The sequence below is a fragment of the Erinaceus europaeus genome, chromosome 12, assembly GCF_950295315.1.
Source record: "Erinaceus europaeus chromosome 12, mEriEur2.1, whole genome shotgun sequence".
NCBI classification, from domain to species: Eukaryota; Metazoa; Chordata; class Mammalia; order Eulipotyphla; family Erinaceidae; genus Erinaceus; species Erinaceus europaeus.
The window spans coordinates 47,008,194-47,024,455 of record NC_080173.1 but is presented as its reverse complement, the minus strand read 5'-3'; the positions used below and the strand labels follow the sequence as shown (position 1 = coordinate 47,024,455).

Sequence of the window (16,262 nt, the reverse complement as noted above, 5' to 3'; positions counted from 1 at the left end):
CATCACCTATGAAGCGACTCCCCTACAGGTGGGGAGCCGGGGGCTCGAACCGGGATCATTTCGCCAGTCCTTGTGCTTTGTGCCATGTGCGCTTAACCCGCTGCACTACCACCCGACTCCCTTGGTTTTTCTTTTTAAAGACTTGATTCCTTATGAGTAAGAAATAAAAGATACAGATAGAGAAAAAGTGAACGCCAGAGGATAGCTCTACGACTCTGACATGTTCCTTACCACTGCTACCCTCACCCATGGCTATAGCCAGGCTCTTGATGTCATTCCCTGCTGCTTGCAGTTACACATCTGGATCAAAGAGGAAGAAGGATCCTCCGTAAGTCTTTCCTGGCAGGAGGGGAATTTTCTGACTCCCAGGCTCTGAGTTTTCAGCATTAGTTTCCATTTCTTTTGGTTGGAAGCCAATCCTCTTGGGGGAATTTGGAGCTCAGGACTGTGCTGTACTTGCTGCTAGGGGTGAGGGAAACAAGATCAAAGGAATATTTGAGGCAGTGGGATAATATCCCAGAAATTATATCACTTTTTAAATCAGGGAACCCCTCCCAAAGTGATTCCTATCCAGATAGATGTCACTCAATGGTTTCAGTTCACTGTTCTATGAAAACCCTAACTTATAAACAAGTGGGAACAGGCTGCTCATAGAGACCAGAGACTGCACAGTTAAATAGACGCCACTAAGACATTGTAGGAGAGAATTTAATACGCTGTGTGAGTGGCAATGTAACATGCACTGGAATCATCCATGTCATGCAAGCTTCTGAGTCAGTCTCTGATATTTCTTTCCTTGTGGCCACCTCTTCTAGGGCTGTGAATCAGAAAGGGATATATATATATTATATATATATATAATTTTTTTATCAGAACACTGTTCAGTTCTGGCTTATGGTGGTGTGGGGGGATTGAACCTGGGATGTTGGAGCCTCAGGCATGAGAGCCTCTTTGCATAACCATTAAGCTATCTACCCTCCACCCCAGAAATGGATATTTGGGGGAAGCTCTGTTTGAGTATATTAACAGGGTCTGGAAGGCTAATGTCCTGACAACAGAGAAGTAGACCCTGGGGTTACAGGCCTTAACAGTGACATAAACAGACTGTGGAGTTAGGTTGCCTGGCTTAGGATCCCTGCTCTGGATTTCTTCATCTTCTACCATTTTCAGTGGAAATGACAATAATGCCTACCAGGTAACTGAGGTATATTTAAACCAACAGTCCAATCCCTCTCTCCTATATGGCTGCCTTTGGAGAACACAACCCAACACAGATCCTTTAAGAAAAGCAGATTTATTGGTCGGGCTGCTCACCAGGACACAGCGACTCAAGAGGCTCCCCAGAGCCTGCAGGAAAACTGTATGTGCCCACAATCAGGCCCCTTCAGCCCATCAGCACCAAGGGGCTGTGTCCCACTACTCCCGTTTTCCCTCAGCTGATATGTCTCCAACCATTCATAGGAGAGAAGGGAACCAAGAAAAGTAAAGGGGGGTGTGGGGTGGGCAGAGCAAAGCTTTCATACTGTAAAAAAGAAAAAAAAAATTAAAGGCTTGTGTCCCTAGTTACCCTCCATCCACCCCCTTAAAAAATTAGCTATAGTTCTAAAAAAAAAGAGCAAAGCAGAGAAGGCAAGGCAAAAGGAGGTTGTAGGAGAAGGTGGAAGCCTTCAATCCTCTTTAGGTTGTGACTTGAGGGGAGGATACTTGTCCTTGCTTCTGACAAACCACCTTTATTGGGCAGGAACAAGGAGACTGATGTGTCCTGAGGAGAATATGGTTAGTGGACCCCAGAAACCAGACCTCTGGATTGATCTCGACTCACCTCTTCCTCCCACCCCCAAGAGTCAGGAAAGGAACCCACAAGGGCAAGGAAACCAATGTTTGGCAAAGTATTCAGCTTTATGATACCAAGTCTAAGGAAAGAACTAGAGAAAAAAACTGCCGGGAGCAATGCTGAATTGCTCTACAGGCAGGGTTACTATACTCTCCCTCTCACCCCTCCAGCTCTCAGCCCAGTGGCCTGGCCATTAGCACTTGGCTCTCTTTCCAGTCCACCCTTCTTCCTAACTCTCAAGTCTCTGAAGCCTAGTGCTGCCCCCTTCTGGGAATTTACTTTTCTGGGCTTTGAGAACAGGGCTGCCCCTAAGAACGCCACCCAGATCCCACCAGAGGGATCAGGTGAAATTTAACTCTCTTCTCTTCGTATCATCGCTTTCTCACACTGTCCTCCTTCCTTATTCTGAAAATGGCACTTCCGTCCTCTGATACGCTCAGTAAGATGGAATTCTTGTCCTGTTTCTCACGCGGCTGAGAGGCATTCTCTCTTCTCCTGTCCATACCTTTAACTATTGTCCCCTTCTTCCCAAAGCCATAGCTTCGTGCTCCAGCCTGCAGGTGCACTAGCATGTAAATGCCCCTGACCCCTCTCCTTCCCCGGGACTCTGCTAGGCTCATCTCATGGCTCACTCTGATCTCTCTGTCCCAGGCTCTCTCAAAAGCTGCTTTCAGGCCCTTCCGTGTAGGCACAGGTACACTTTCAGGATTCCTCTCTCCCTGTATGGTAGTTTTGGCTTTGAAGGCTCCATGGGGTCGGGATGAAAAAGAAGAGCGTGGTAAGCAGGAATGACAGACAGCAAGCTGAGAGGGTGTGAGCGTGAGAGAGAGGCTGCGGGGGAGGCAGTGGTCATGGAAACAGCGGTTTCCTCCGGGATCCCCGGCTTGAATAACCAGGACATGGCTCACTCCCGAAGCCATATGCACCCAGTCACCACCACCGTGTAGGCTGCAGAGTGGGAAAAGGGTGTTCCTGGAGGGGAGGTGTTTCCGATTTGGAAACAAAATTTTAGCCTGCGCGTGGGGGGAGAGGTGTGTGGGGGGGGAAGGCGGGGCCGGCGAGAATAAGAGAAAGTTCCCAGAGGGGGAGGAGAGGAGGGGCGGGGCGGGGCGGGGCGGGCTCAGTCGCTGTCGCTCTTGTCCACCAGCACGGCGTCCGACTCCTCGGTGATCTCCAGCAGCGTGTGCACGTCGGGGCTGCTCCCGCGCAGCAGGTCGGCGGCCTCGCCACGCTCCGCGCCGCCCTCGTCGTCGTCGGCGCCCACCTCCACCATCTCGGTGGCCTTGAGCACCTCCACCTCGCCCTCGCGGATCTTCTTGACGTGGAAGGTGAAGGGCGGCACCTTGTACACCGCGGTCTTGGAGCGCGCGTACACCACGTGATCGGGCGTGAAGGACTTGCGCAGCTTCTCTCGCGAGGTCTTGAGCTTCTCGCGACGCTCGGCCGGGACGAGGCGCGTCCCCAGCTTGTTCATGCGCTTCTCCAGCGTGTGGCGCGTCTTCTCCAGGTTCTCTTTGGTCTTGAGGCGGGTCTTCTCCAGGTTCTCGCGCGTGCGCACCTTGGTCTTCTCCATCTTCTCCTTGGAGAAGGCCTTCTTGAAGTCGTCCACGCGCCGCAGGCCGCTGCGTTTGATGCGCTCGGCGCGCGACTCCTCGATGACCTCCTCCACCTCCACCGCCTCGTCGGACGACAGGTCGACGGCCACCGCGTCCTCCTCGGGCCGCTCGCCCTCGCCCAGCTCGTCGCCCTCTTTCTCGGGCAGCGCCTCCGACTCCTTCAGCGACTTGCTGATGCTCAGTTTGGCCGGCAGCTTCACCTCATCCTACAGGGAGAGCAGAGGGAAGAGGTGAGGAGGGAGGGCAGCAGACAGGGGCTCTGGGGGGACCCGAGCCTCGGTGGTCTCGATCCTGGGGAGGGAGTGGCGGCCCCCCGGGATGTCGCCTGGACGGTCTGGCTTTTGTGTCCCCGGCGCGTGGCAGAGCAGGACACGTCGTGGACACCCCCTGAATATGTCTGGGGCGAACAGTGACCACGGCTGGGCGAGAAGGGGCCGGCCTGTGGGTTGGAGACTGCGCTTCGACGACGTGTCTCCGGCTGCTCTCAGCCCTGTCCCTGCACCCACAGTCGCATGTCACGTCAAGCCACTGCTTCGTGTCCCGGAAAGCTCTTGAACTTTGCAAGCGGACACGGCGCCCTCTGGTGTGCTCCATTCCGCATTGCCTTGCGCCGGGCCCGGACGGAAGGGGGGTCAGAGTTTATTGGGTGGGGTGGGGTGGGGTGGGGGTGGGGGTGGCTTCACCACCAGTCTCCGGTGGTCCCCAAGGGCGGTAGCTTGAGTAGGTTTGAGGTGCCTGTCTCGGGTAAGGCTTGCTGAGCCTTTGATTCTTCTCCTCCCCACTTTTTGTGACCTCTGGATGCTGTGGACTCCGTGGGTGGTCACTCACTCCCACACCACCCCCACCCCTCATGTAAAAGTTGGAAAAGGAAAAGAAGCTGCCTGGGAGTCGAGAACAAGTTTTCTCCCCAACTGAACCTGAACATTAATTTCTCTTCTGGCTCGGACGTTCCTGCCTTCAAAGAGAAATCCCTTCCCTTTTTCGGGGGGCGGGGGGTCACTAGGTTTATTGCCCCTGGGGCTCGGTGCTTGGCCTGGGGCTCCGTGCGGGCACGATGAGTCCACCAATCCACCGCTCCTCGTGGCCATTTTATCCTCCTCCCCCCTTTCTATTTTTACTTGACAGTACAGAGAGAAATTGAGAGGGGAGAAAGATAGACACCTGCTTCACTCAGCACTCATGAAGCACCCACCCTGCAGGTGGGGAGTGGGGGCTGGAGCCTGGGTCCTTGCATACGCTGATCTGTGCACTTAACTGGGTGCACCACCTGCCCCCCCCACACACACACACTGGTGCTCAGGACCACTTCTTCCTTTCCCTGGGAGGACCTAATACCATCACTGTTTTCCCTTCCTGGGAAATTTTCCAAAATCTGACTCTGGACAAAATTTCAGAATCTCAGGATCACTCCCACCAGAAGGCAGGGACGGCTGATGACATAAAAGGGAAAGGAAGTATAAGCCAGAACATAAAGAAGGTACCCTCTGTCACCCAGACTCTTCATGGGATGGGAATCGTTTCTTTCTTTCTTTTAAATTTTATTTAATTGCATTTTTTCCACTAAAGTAATATTGTATTAAAAACAACTGTTTTTTAAAGGGATTTTTCTTTCGCTTTCCTTTTAAAATTTATTTATCTATTAATGAGAGTGGGGGAGAGAACCAGAGCATCACTGACACATTCACCTTTAGGGACCAAACTCCGAAGGACCCTATGCATGCAAGTTCTACACTCCACCTAGTGTGTCACTTCCAGGGCCTCTCTAAAGCATTTTCTTAGGATTGTTTCCAAGAATTGTGAAGTTTCATCTCAGAAAAAAGAAGCAACGTGAGATTCCTCCTCTTATGAACTCACACACATACACAGTGACCACTTGGTATCTCAGTACCACCTGCTACAGAAATTCCTTCCCCAGCCCCCAACCTCTTTCCTCTACCCTCCCATCCACATCCCCCTCCTAGTTTCCTGGTTTACACTGAAAGCTAGGAACACCCCCTCCCAACTTCCTTCCCTCCCTGTCAATAGCATTAGCAGAGACAAAGAGGGAATAATAGCTCCACCTCTTCTCCAAAGCTGAGCACAGCTCTGCTGGGTAAGAAGCCACCCCAGGCTTTCATTACTTAACTACACCTCCCAGCAGGCAAAGTGACATGGGCACGGGGCATGCTGGGACTTGTAGTCTTCACTTGCCATAGCTGGTTCAGTCCTATTAAAGAACACTCTATAGCATTTTTGTCCCCCTCATGCCTCTTATTAACAAAGGCATTGAAGGAGTAAGTTCTCCTTGTTCTGAGTGTATGAGGGTCCCAACCTCTTAGCATTTCCTTTTATTTCCAGTTGTACCCCTTGGGTCTCCTTTTACAGTCACTTGTCAATTGCTTACATACTATTTTGCTATTAGGATATGAATTCCCCATCTTTTCATCCATATCCACCCAGAATTCACCTACAGCCCCATTACGGTATGAAAAGTGTCAGTTCTGATCTCTGTATCATAACCTCCCAGTATGAACCCACCCACACACTTCACCTAGAGGTGAGCACCTTCTTTAACTAAACTCACAAAATGGACGGTCTAGGGTGATGGGAGGGAATATTCAGGAAACAGTCCCAGCTGCTGAAAAACAAATCCACATTGTTTCCCTGCTCTGGGCCCAGCATCCCTGATTCTCCCCTTGTTCTACCCAGCCCCGACAAGGCTGAGCTGGCTGGTCTTCCTGGCCTCTGGCTTCCTAGGTTAAAATCTTTTCCAGTTGAGTGTGGAAGTGAACAAGGCTGGGGAGAGAGGTGCAAACTTCTTGTAGCCAAGCCCATCTTCCTAGTCCCTGATGAAAATTCTCAAACTACAATTAGCAGAATGCAATCCAGTGAAGGGAAGGTTTTTTTGTTTGTTTTTAGAACTTTTTTTTTTTAATTGTTTGGTGGGTTCATTTTATTTGATAGAGAAGGAGAAGATAGTGAAAGAGACCTACAGTTCTACTTGACCACTTGCAAAGCTTCTCCCCTGCAGATGGGGGACAGGGGCTTGAATTCAGATGTTTGCACATTATAAAATGTCCATTCAGCTGGGTGTGCCACTGTTTTTTGTTTGTTTCTTTTTTGTTGTTTTTTTGAGACATCTCCCTACTCCCATTGAAGAACAGTACCTAGGAATAGTCATTTTAGGCTTTCTCCAAAGCTTGTAAAGCTTGTACCAGAAGAACTGCCATCTTGGGAAGAGGCCAGGTCAGGGCTCGGAGAGAAGCAACTTGACCTAAGTCCTGCAATAGTGTCCAGTAGATTGTGGGTCTGGAGAGAGTTTGACTTCAGCATTTCTCCTTCGTTAGTGGATTTTTTCTTTTCTCCCCCATTCTAAGTCAGGTTTCCCTATGACTCATAACCTTGGAGTGCTCTCTTGGGCCCACCCAGTTGGACTGTTGCTACAACAACCACCAACACAATCCCAAAGCACCTCCCCCCATCCCGGGCACACAGACCCAGCACCCTTGTCCCACCCTGACTTCTCTGGCAGAGGTCCTAAACCAAAGGAGGGCCCCAGGGGGTGGCAAGGAGGGAGAGCTCTGCTTGTTCTGTTTGCATGTTTTTATTAAACAAAACTACCACTCCCAATAGGCTTGGTTTCCAGAATTACCTTTAATGACCAGGTCCGAATAAAAGCATGCACAGCTCCTCCAAACACACACAGCTCCCCACCCCAGGAAGGCACCAGTACAGCAGGAATTTAGAGAAGCCCCTGGGTGGCTCCCAACCCCTTTTGCTCCATTCCCCAATCCTCCTGCATAAACTCAAGATCCTCTAGCTTAGGCAAAAGATTTTTACGTGATTATAATTTAATTGGACACCTAGTATGTGTCTGGTCCTTGATTCGGCACTTTATAGTTGTCAGGGAGAAGGGACAATGTCCTGAGACTCTGGATGGGAGCCTCTGTAGCTCTGTCCCTGACCACTACTTGGGACTGGTCAGAGAAAATGTGGGAGAGGTGATTTGGAGCCCCAGGGTCTGCTCAGAGAGTATGTTAGAAGAGGGTGCAGACTGGGGCAGAAGTAAAAGAGAAGGTAAATCTTTCTCAAATTTAATATCCTTCTTTTCTGATGTAGCCTGCTTCAGCAGAAGTGGTGTTGCCCACCACTGATCAACGAATATGCATGGTGTGGAGTGGGGAAGAAAGGAAGAAGTGTCTTGAATCTTTTGCAAATCTGTGCAGCTCCAAAGACTGAGAGCATGTAAACATGTAAATCTATAGTGCTGAACTTTCACTGAGGCAAAAAAGACAATTAGGAGGTGAAAGGTCCAAAAGTATTCTATAGAGGGATGATGATAAAACTTTTGGAAACTTGAAAACACTGCTGTAGGGAGGCCTGAGGATCCAAGCCAGAACCAGCTAAAATCCACGCCCACTTTGGCCTTTTTGAGTTGGCAGCTTTTGGGTGCCCCGCCCAAGGCAGGATCTGGCAAACATAAGGGATCTTTCTGCAAAACATTTTCTGGAAAAAATAAGTATAAATGTTTTCCCCAGCTCCAGGGAGGGGTGGAGAAAGCACAGAACAGACCCCAAGCCTGAACTTCATGAAAGCCCTCTCTAAAGAGATTTTGAGTCATACTGGCCTGTCCCTGGGGAGAAGGCAGAAGGGAGAATCAGGAGCCACGGCACAGTTTCATGCAATTTCATGCAGGCCCACATTGGATACAGCTCAAGTATGGTATCTGCAGCATCTACTATAAAGACAGAGATCAAGAAGTAGGGGGGAGGCTTTCCTTCACCTCCCACCCGACTGCACACACCACACTAGAACTCTTTATAATGAGCACTTTCACAATGCCCACCACCCATCTGCAAGGGGCTTGGGAGATGCCAGCCATGCCAGTACTAACCATCAGTAAGCAGTGAGCTAGGGCGAATGGAGTGACATCTCAGGCCCACAGCCCCCATGCAAAGCAGTAGACCCTACATGGCCCCACTGGCTGGCAGCTTCTCTGGGGTGGGCAGAGGCCCAGGCTCTGGGTAATAGGGTAATGTCCTAGGCGTCTGGTCAAAGGGAGGGAGCTCAGGCACTGTCTCAGGCTTCAGGTCAAAGGGCTCAGTCTCAGGCAGAAGGTCAAAAGGCACGATCTTGGGTGTGGCCCGGTCAGAATGTGCAGTCAGCTTCTTCTTGGGCTAAGATGAGGAAAAGGAGTTTAAATGGAGCTCGGGATGGGTGTGGATAGGGTTTAGAGAAAGAGGCTTTGGTGGGCATGCAGAATAGAAAAGAGGAAAGAGTACACAGTGTATCAGGGTAGGAAGAGTGCATTTTAAATGTTTATCAAGAACACCCTGGGGCTGAAAGGGGCAGGACACACCCAGACCCACGAATTAATAAACACAATTTAAATGGAACCCCCATCCCTCCTTCCAAGGTCTCCCAAACTTCACCCAGGGCCCCCTCAACCATGGCTTCTACCTCTACACCAACCATGGTTGTGGGAGTATGCTGTTGAGAAGGAGAAGCTACAGGGGTGAAGAAGGACTTTCAAGAATTCTTAGATCCTAACAGGCAAAGCTCTGGTAAATAAAACCAAACAACTTCACTGTCTTCAAAGTGAGATGTGGCTAATGTTAGTTCTTTTTATCTCCCCCCTGGGCAGGGTGGGCATTGGGTGCCACCCTGGATTAGGAAAGGGAGAGGCTTGGGTAAAGGACATAGGTCTTGGCTATTTCCCCACCTCCTGCCTCTCTTGTAACCCCTCCTCCCCAATCTTGGCATGCAGACACCCAGATGCACAGAGAAATCTAGCTTAAAACCATGCCTGACCGTTTCTTTCTTTGTCTTTTTTTTTTTTTTATTGCCACTGGGGTTATATCTAGGGCTCAGTGCTGGCACTATGAATCCATTGTTCCCAGTCTTTTTTTTTTTTTTTTCTATTTTATTTGCCAGGACAGAGAGAAATTGAGGGGGAAAGGGTGATAGGGTGAGAGAAAAAGAGACACCTGGAGATATGCTTCATCACTTGTGAAGCTTGCCACCTGAAAGTGGGGAGCAGGGACTTGAACCCAAGTCCTTACTCATGGTAATGTGTGCACAGCACTCAATCGGGTGCATGCACCATCACCCTTCCACCACCACCCTTGCCCTGTCTAACTTTCTTTCTTCCTACAGTGCTGTATATTGAACTTAGGACCTTGAGTATGATTGACACTACTGAGTCACCTCTCTCACCCAATTTTTATTTTTGGCAGAGGGAGAGAAACCAGAGCACTGCTTCACCAATATATAAAGTTCCACTTGCTTTTTGTCCTTGGTATTCTCATGCAGTGCCAAGGAGGCAACTCAGGTCTTCACGCACAAAAGATATGACTCTTATCTATTGAGCCACTTCCTGGCCTACCTCCTCCCCCCAATGCTTCATTCATTTATTTATTTTTGCCATGAGGGTTATCATTGGGCTCAGTTCCAGCACTGCAAGTCCACCACTCCTGGTGTCCATTTTTTCCTTTTTTTTTTTTTTCTATTTTTATTTGACCAGACAGAGTGAAACTGAGGGGAGAGAGGTAGAGAAGGTAAGAGAAAGACACCTGCAGACTTGCTTCACTGCTCATGAAGTGTCCCCTCTACACGTTGGGAGCATGGCGGAGGCGGTTTGAACCCAGATCCTGTGCATGTGGGGATATGTGTGCTTAACCTTGCGTGCCACCATCCAGCCTCCTATTTTTATTTATTGTCATATATATGCAGAGAGTGAAAGAAACCACAGCACTGAAGCTTCCTTCAATGTCATGGAGGCCAGGCTCAAACTGGGGTTGTGTGCAGGGCAAAACAGCATAGGATCCAAGTAAGCCACTTCACTGGTCCCAATATGCCACTTCTATAACAAGTGTGCCTACATCTTAAGGTACCCAGTAGCAGCTCCCACCCATCTGTCCCCACCCTAAAGGGGCTAATCTGTCACTCTTGATTTGGACAATCAGAGAAGTTGCAGGGGGGGACAGTTGGAGGCTTAGCCAGACTCCAGTAACATTAGGGTTGAGTAAAAACCCTGCAATCACAAAAGCACAAAGCAGAAGGTGACAACCTGCCCCAGCAGAGAGCAGAAAGAAGGTGGGAGTAGAAGTGAGGCTGAAGAGAAAGGAGCATGAGAGTCTTTTGCAGAACCTTTATGCTGTTTCTCCAGCCCGAGAAAGGAGCCAACATGGTCCTGTCCTAGTCAGATGCAGCAGTCATGCCAAGGGATGCCCGCACTCTGTAGGGCTTGGCGCTTCATTCCTTATATGTACTGAGGTGCTATGCCCCTCCCTTCCCACTGTCACTAAGCTAAGTGTCCACACATTGCCTTTACCTCAGTATTTGTGAAGCTGAGCAACTAAGGGCCATTAACACTTGTGTACTGTGTGTGCATACACACGTACAATTGTCTCCTTCAGAGAATGAAGGAGCCAGAACTAAGCCTAAGTTAGGGCCTCCAACCTGATTTTTGCTATAGAACCTGGGCATGGAAGGAAGGGGTGGGTAGCAGAAACGGTACACCTAGCTTATGGCCCCAGTCTTAACTGCCTGTTACATATGTGACTAGAGGCTAGTGACTTTGCCATTTGGGCCTCAGTTTCCTCAGCTACTATATGAAAGAACTGAAACTGATTATCTTAAAAACTGATTATCTCAAAAAGTCAACAGTGGAAGACTAGATTTTCTTTTTTTTTTAATTTTTAAAATTCCTTTATTTATTGGATAGAAATAGTCAGATAGGGAGTTGGGTGGCAGTGCAGCGGGTTAAGTGCATGTGGTACGAAGCGCAAGGACCACAGTAAGGATTCCGGTTCGAACCCCCGGCTCCCCACCTACAGGGAGTCACTTCACAGGCAGTGAAGCAGGTCTGCAGGTGTCTTTCTCTCTCCCTCTGTCTTCCCCATCTCTCTCCATTTCTCTCTGTCCTATCTAAGAACGACGACATCAATAACAATAATGACTACAACAACAATAAAAAACAAGGGCAACAAAAGGGAAAATAAATAAATAAAAAATAATTTTAAAAGAAATAGCCTGGGGAGTTGGGCTGTAGCGCAGCGGGTTAAGTGCAGGTGGCGCAAAGCACAAGGACCGGCGTAAGGATCCTGGTTCAAGCCCCCAGCTCCCCACCTGCAGGGGAGTCGCTTCACAGGCAGTGAAGCAGGTCTACAGGTGTCTATCTTTCTCTCCTCCATCTCCATTTCTTTCTGTCCTATCCAACAATGATGACAAGAATAATAATAATAACTACAACAATAAAAAACAAGGGCAACAGAAGGGAATAAATAAAAAAAATTAAAAAAAGAAAAAAGAAATAGCCTGATAGTCGAGAGATAGGGAAAGAGACAGAGAGATACCTGCAGCACTGCTTCACCACTTGCAAAGCTTTTCCCTTGCAGGTGGGGACCAGGGGCTTGAACCCAGGTCATTGAGCATTGCAACATGTGCTCTCAACCAGGTGTGCCACCACCTGGCCCTGGAAGACTAAATTTTCAAACAAACCACAGCTCATCTTTGAATAACAATAGCCCCTTTACTGTTTCTATCTCTCCCCTTATTGATTTTTACCTTTATAATAGTCAGACTTTATTTCTGAAAAAAGAGGGAGGAGTATGATTTCCTTTGTTTTGGGGACTTACCCCTGTTTTGGATGCAGTGACGTTTCTGTCACCATCCAAACTCATTTCTTCGTAAACTTTATTTTTTATTCTTAAATTTTTTTCTTTTTTCATTTACTTATTATTGGATAGAGATAGAAATTGAGATGGGAGGGGGGATAGGGAGGGAAAGAGACAGAGAGACACCTGCCACCCTTCTTCATTATTGAAGCTTTCCCCCTGCTGGTAGGGACCTTGTGCACTGTAATGTGTTCTCTCCCTCCTTCCCTATCTATCTATCTGTTTATCTATCTCTTTTTATTTATTTATTTATTTATTTTTTACCAGAGCACTACTCAGCTCTGGCTTATGGTAGTGCGGGGGACTGAACCTGGAACTTGATGAAGCCTCAGGCATGAGAGTCTGTTTGCATAACCATTACACTGTCTACCCCCGCCCGTATTTATCTATCTCTTTTTTCCTCCAGGGTTATCACTAGGACTCAGTGCCGGCACTAAGAATCCACTGCTCCTGGCAGCCATATTTTACCATTGTTGTTGCTACTTTTGTTGTTGGATAGGACAGAGAAATAGAGGAGGGGAAGACAGAGGAAGAGAGAAAAATAAACACCTACAGACCTGCTTCACTGCTTGTGAAGTGACTCCCCTGCAGGTGGGGAGCTGGGGGCTAGAAACCAGAACCTTGTGCATGTCCTTGCGCTTCTCACTATGTGTGCTTAACCCAAAGCGTTACCGCATGCCCCCCACAATGTGTTCTCCTAGTCAGGTGCGTCACTGCCTGGCTCCCAAACTCAGGTTTTTGGAGAAAGGGGCTGTGGCTTAGTGGGTGAGAAGAACCAGAGACCCAAATTAGAGTTTCTGTTTTTTGTTGTTGTTGTTTTGTTGTTTTGTATTTTGTTTTTTTGTTAGACATATGTCTGGAGTTTTTTGAAACTGTGTGGCTCTGATTCACCCTGAGTCTAGGACTAGGGTTAGGATATAGGGAGAAGACAGCAGGCTCTCCTAGTAGACCTGGTGTCCTCCCTTTTAATACCCTGAGCCGCTTAATTCCTTAAGTGTTTCCTGATCCTACCCTTAAGCACGGGTAGCAGGTGTGATGGATCCAAGTGCAGGTCACTTGCTGCCTCATCCAAATTGCTCCAGAAAACATGTTTCCAGTTCATCCTCCTTTCTGGATTCTAGAAGAGTGCTAATAGCATCCAAATTGTTTTTGGAACAATTGGCTTGCAGCTCTGCTCCTTAGTATGGTACCTACAGTCTGTTTGACCCAGCAGTTCTTAGCCCACTGATCCCCAGCCACTGACAGAAACTACTTCTCTTACCCACTGATTGTTACCTAGAGAATTACTGCTTGTATGGGATGGGATGGAACACCAAACTGCCAGAGAAGGACAGTATGATTCAGAAATACGTGAGGGTGAGGTGAGGGCTCTAATATCCTCCTATAATGGGAGGGGCTGAGAGGGTGTGTGTGGGAGGGGCTGAGAGAGAGAGAGAGAGAGAGGGAGGTGTGTGTTTGGGGGGGGATAATCAAATGCAAATACAGCTTGCGCCATCACCAGATGTAGCAATACCTTGAATCTGTGGTGAGACCGCACAGGAATTCCCTCCTTCACCCCCTAGAAGGTGTGGTAGGCCAGATGACCTGATCCCTCAGGAGGGGACTCCCTCCCCACCCTCCCATGCAGATCTCTCCCTGCTCCCCAACTACCACATCATCCCCCACTCCCACTCTGGAGCACTCACACCACTCTGGGAGGCCCTTCTCCAAATCCTTCTCTCTGGCCACCCAAGCATCCGACCCCTTTAGTCTTGAATTTACCATAAAATGCTGCTGCCCCCAAACTTCCCTATTAGGTCTGCCAAGGCGCAGAGCTATTTTTACCTCCTTCTCTTCCCAGGCCTGCAGATGGGGGGTGGGGGTGGGGGTGGGGAGCAGCCTTTGCTTTTCTCCCACATCTGAGTACTCCACCCCCTCGACTTCACCTGGAACATCTGCTTTGCAGCTCAAGAAGGTTCCGTTTCCGTGAGCCCCACCCCATTGCTGGAATCTCTTCCTTGCATCTGAACTCCTTCCCGAGTTGGGACTACTTTGGTTCTTAGTTATTTCCCCCATGATTCTGGGGGCTCTATGTCCTCAGTCTGAGTCATTCTTTCTACATCAGCTCTGCCCTCTTACCCCCACTGGCCCCGGGTTTAGTGATAATGCGGTCTAAGTTACCATGGAGTGAAAAGGGTTCTCACCCAGGGCTTTCATGGCAGTCGTCTAACATAGGCTCTGGAGAAACTGATAAGTCTGGCTAACTGGCCTTCTCTTGTTCTTCCCTCCATGGGCCTAGCACTAGGCAAATTTCTTTTTAAAATCGCTGTTTCACACATACCCTTTTTTAAGCTGACCCAAGTGCTAACTGCTCTGAAAAACAATTTCTACCACATTGTACTGGAGTGGAGGAGTAGTTTCTTAAGCCTCTTGGGAGGAATCCCTGGGTATTGTGGGGAGAGGGAAGGAGGCCACTTTTTGCCTCTGTCACACCACCACCTCTTCCACCTCCCTGTGTCTACTGCCCCCAAACATTTGTTCAATTCACATCTCTCTCAACTCCTCTAGAGCACCAAAGCAGACTTCAGGGCATCTCAGATGGTCGCCAGAACCTAGAGAGTCATTGAAGCCACATTTCCCTGACAAGGGTCCTCTCCCTGAGGGGTCAGTGCAGTCTAATCATACTTCTCTTTACACGCCCTTTGGGTAGAGCAGGGAAGGGGAAGGGGGAGCACACACACACACACACACACACACACACACACACACCCCGTGGCCCCTTGCCCTCACTCCCTTGGGGCGGAAAGACCATCTAAGCCTGGGGGTGCTGAGCACATTCCCACCAATCAAATATCACCAAGTCAGACCCACCCCTGATAGGATGGGGAGAGGGAGCGCTGGAAAGGAGACCACCCCACCAAGTTTCCCGGGTTTATTTGGCTACTCTCATTTTTAGCCAAGCTGGAGGAACGGGTTGAGGTGCACAGAAAGCAACAGGCCTGGGCGGAGCCTGGGCTGCACCAACCGCCTGCAGCTAGTACACCCGCTGCTCTGCCGCCCCCGCAGGTATGCGGGGTGATTCAGAGCTGGACCCCAAGCGGCTGCCCACTCCCTTCCGACAGCCGCTCGCTCACCACCCCCTCCGCCCCGCGCCTGCTTCCATCAGGTCAAGGGGACTGGGCGCGCCGCCCCCTAGGCTGTCCCAGAGGAGCCGGACCTGCCCAGAGGCCAGGTCCAGATCGCAGTAACGCGAGGGTCGGCGTCGAGGCGGGTGCGGGGGCGCGGGGTCTGCGTGAGAGTGTGCGCGCCGGCAGTCGCGGTCCTCGCCGGGCGCAGCCCCCGCGGGTGCGTGCCTGAGCCCTGAATCACCCTCTATATCCGGCGGGCAGCGCCGGAGGCCCCAAACCCGGGCGCTGCCGCCAGTGTCCACTTAGAGCGGGTGCCAAGGGCCGGCAAGGAGCCCTGGCTTTCCCAAAACTTATCCCGCGTAGGAAGACACTCCACAGAGCCAAGTTAGGAGCGGTCTGAGAGAGGCAGTATCCCGGAGACCAGTCCCCCTCCCCCCGTTCCGTTAGGAGTCTGACCTCGAGGGACGGATCCGGGTGTGGAGGCTCGGGGTGCAGAGCGCACCCCTCGGTGCGTCCCAGGAGCCCTCCGCCTCCCCCCCCCCCCAACCCTGCAGCGCTCGCGGGACGGAGGGCAGGGCCCCGGGACTGAGCGAGGCTGGCGGGAGAGCCGCGCCACAGGCAGGTCCCTCCACCCCCAACCCGGAGCGGGGAGCGGAGTCGGGGTGCGGCCCGCCCCCAGCTCACCTGGTAGATCATGACTTTAAAGTTGCGGCGGCGCAGCAGCTCTGCCTCGTTGACCTCCAGCTTCTTGATCTGGCCGGCCTGGCGCTCCAGGCTGCCGCGCACGGTCTTCACGTTCACGCTGACCTTGCGCACCTTCTCCAGCAACTTGCTCACGGTGTTGCTGGTAGTGGCGTGTGCCTTGCCCAGCTTGCTAAGCTCGCCCTGGATGCTCTGCACGGCGCCTTCCATCTCCGCCTGCCGCTCCTCCAGCTGGGCTTGGGTCAGCTGGATCTGGTCGACCGCGCCGATGATTTTGTCCAGCAGGCTCAGCACCAGCACGCCGTTCACCTGGTCCGACTTGATCAGCTCCTCAGACCCGGTCCCC

The 16,262-nt window shown here is 50.6% G+C and overlaps 1 protein-coding gene across 1 annotated transcript; it reads right to left on the bottom strand.

The window, feature by feature from the left end:
- Nucleotides 1–1,278: 1,278 nt before the first annotated feature.
- On the bottom strand, nucleotides 1,279–16,261 carry CAVIN1 (caveolae associated protein 1; the record flags this gene model as incomplete). The annotated part of the gene is made up of 2 exons (XM_007535003.3): nucleotides 1,279–3,656; nucleotides 15,899–16,261. Coding segments are annotated over 2 exons (1,065 nt in total), but the record flags the coding sequence as incomplete, so codon positions are not given.
- Between the last annotated feature and the right edge of the window lies 1 nt (nucleotide 16,262).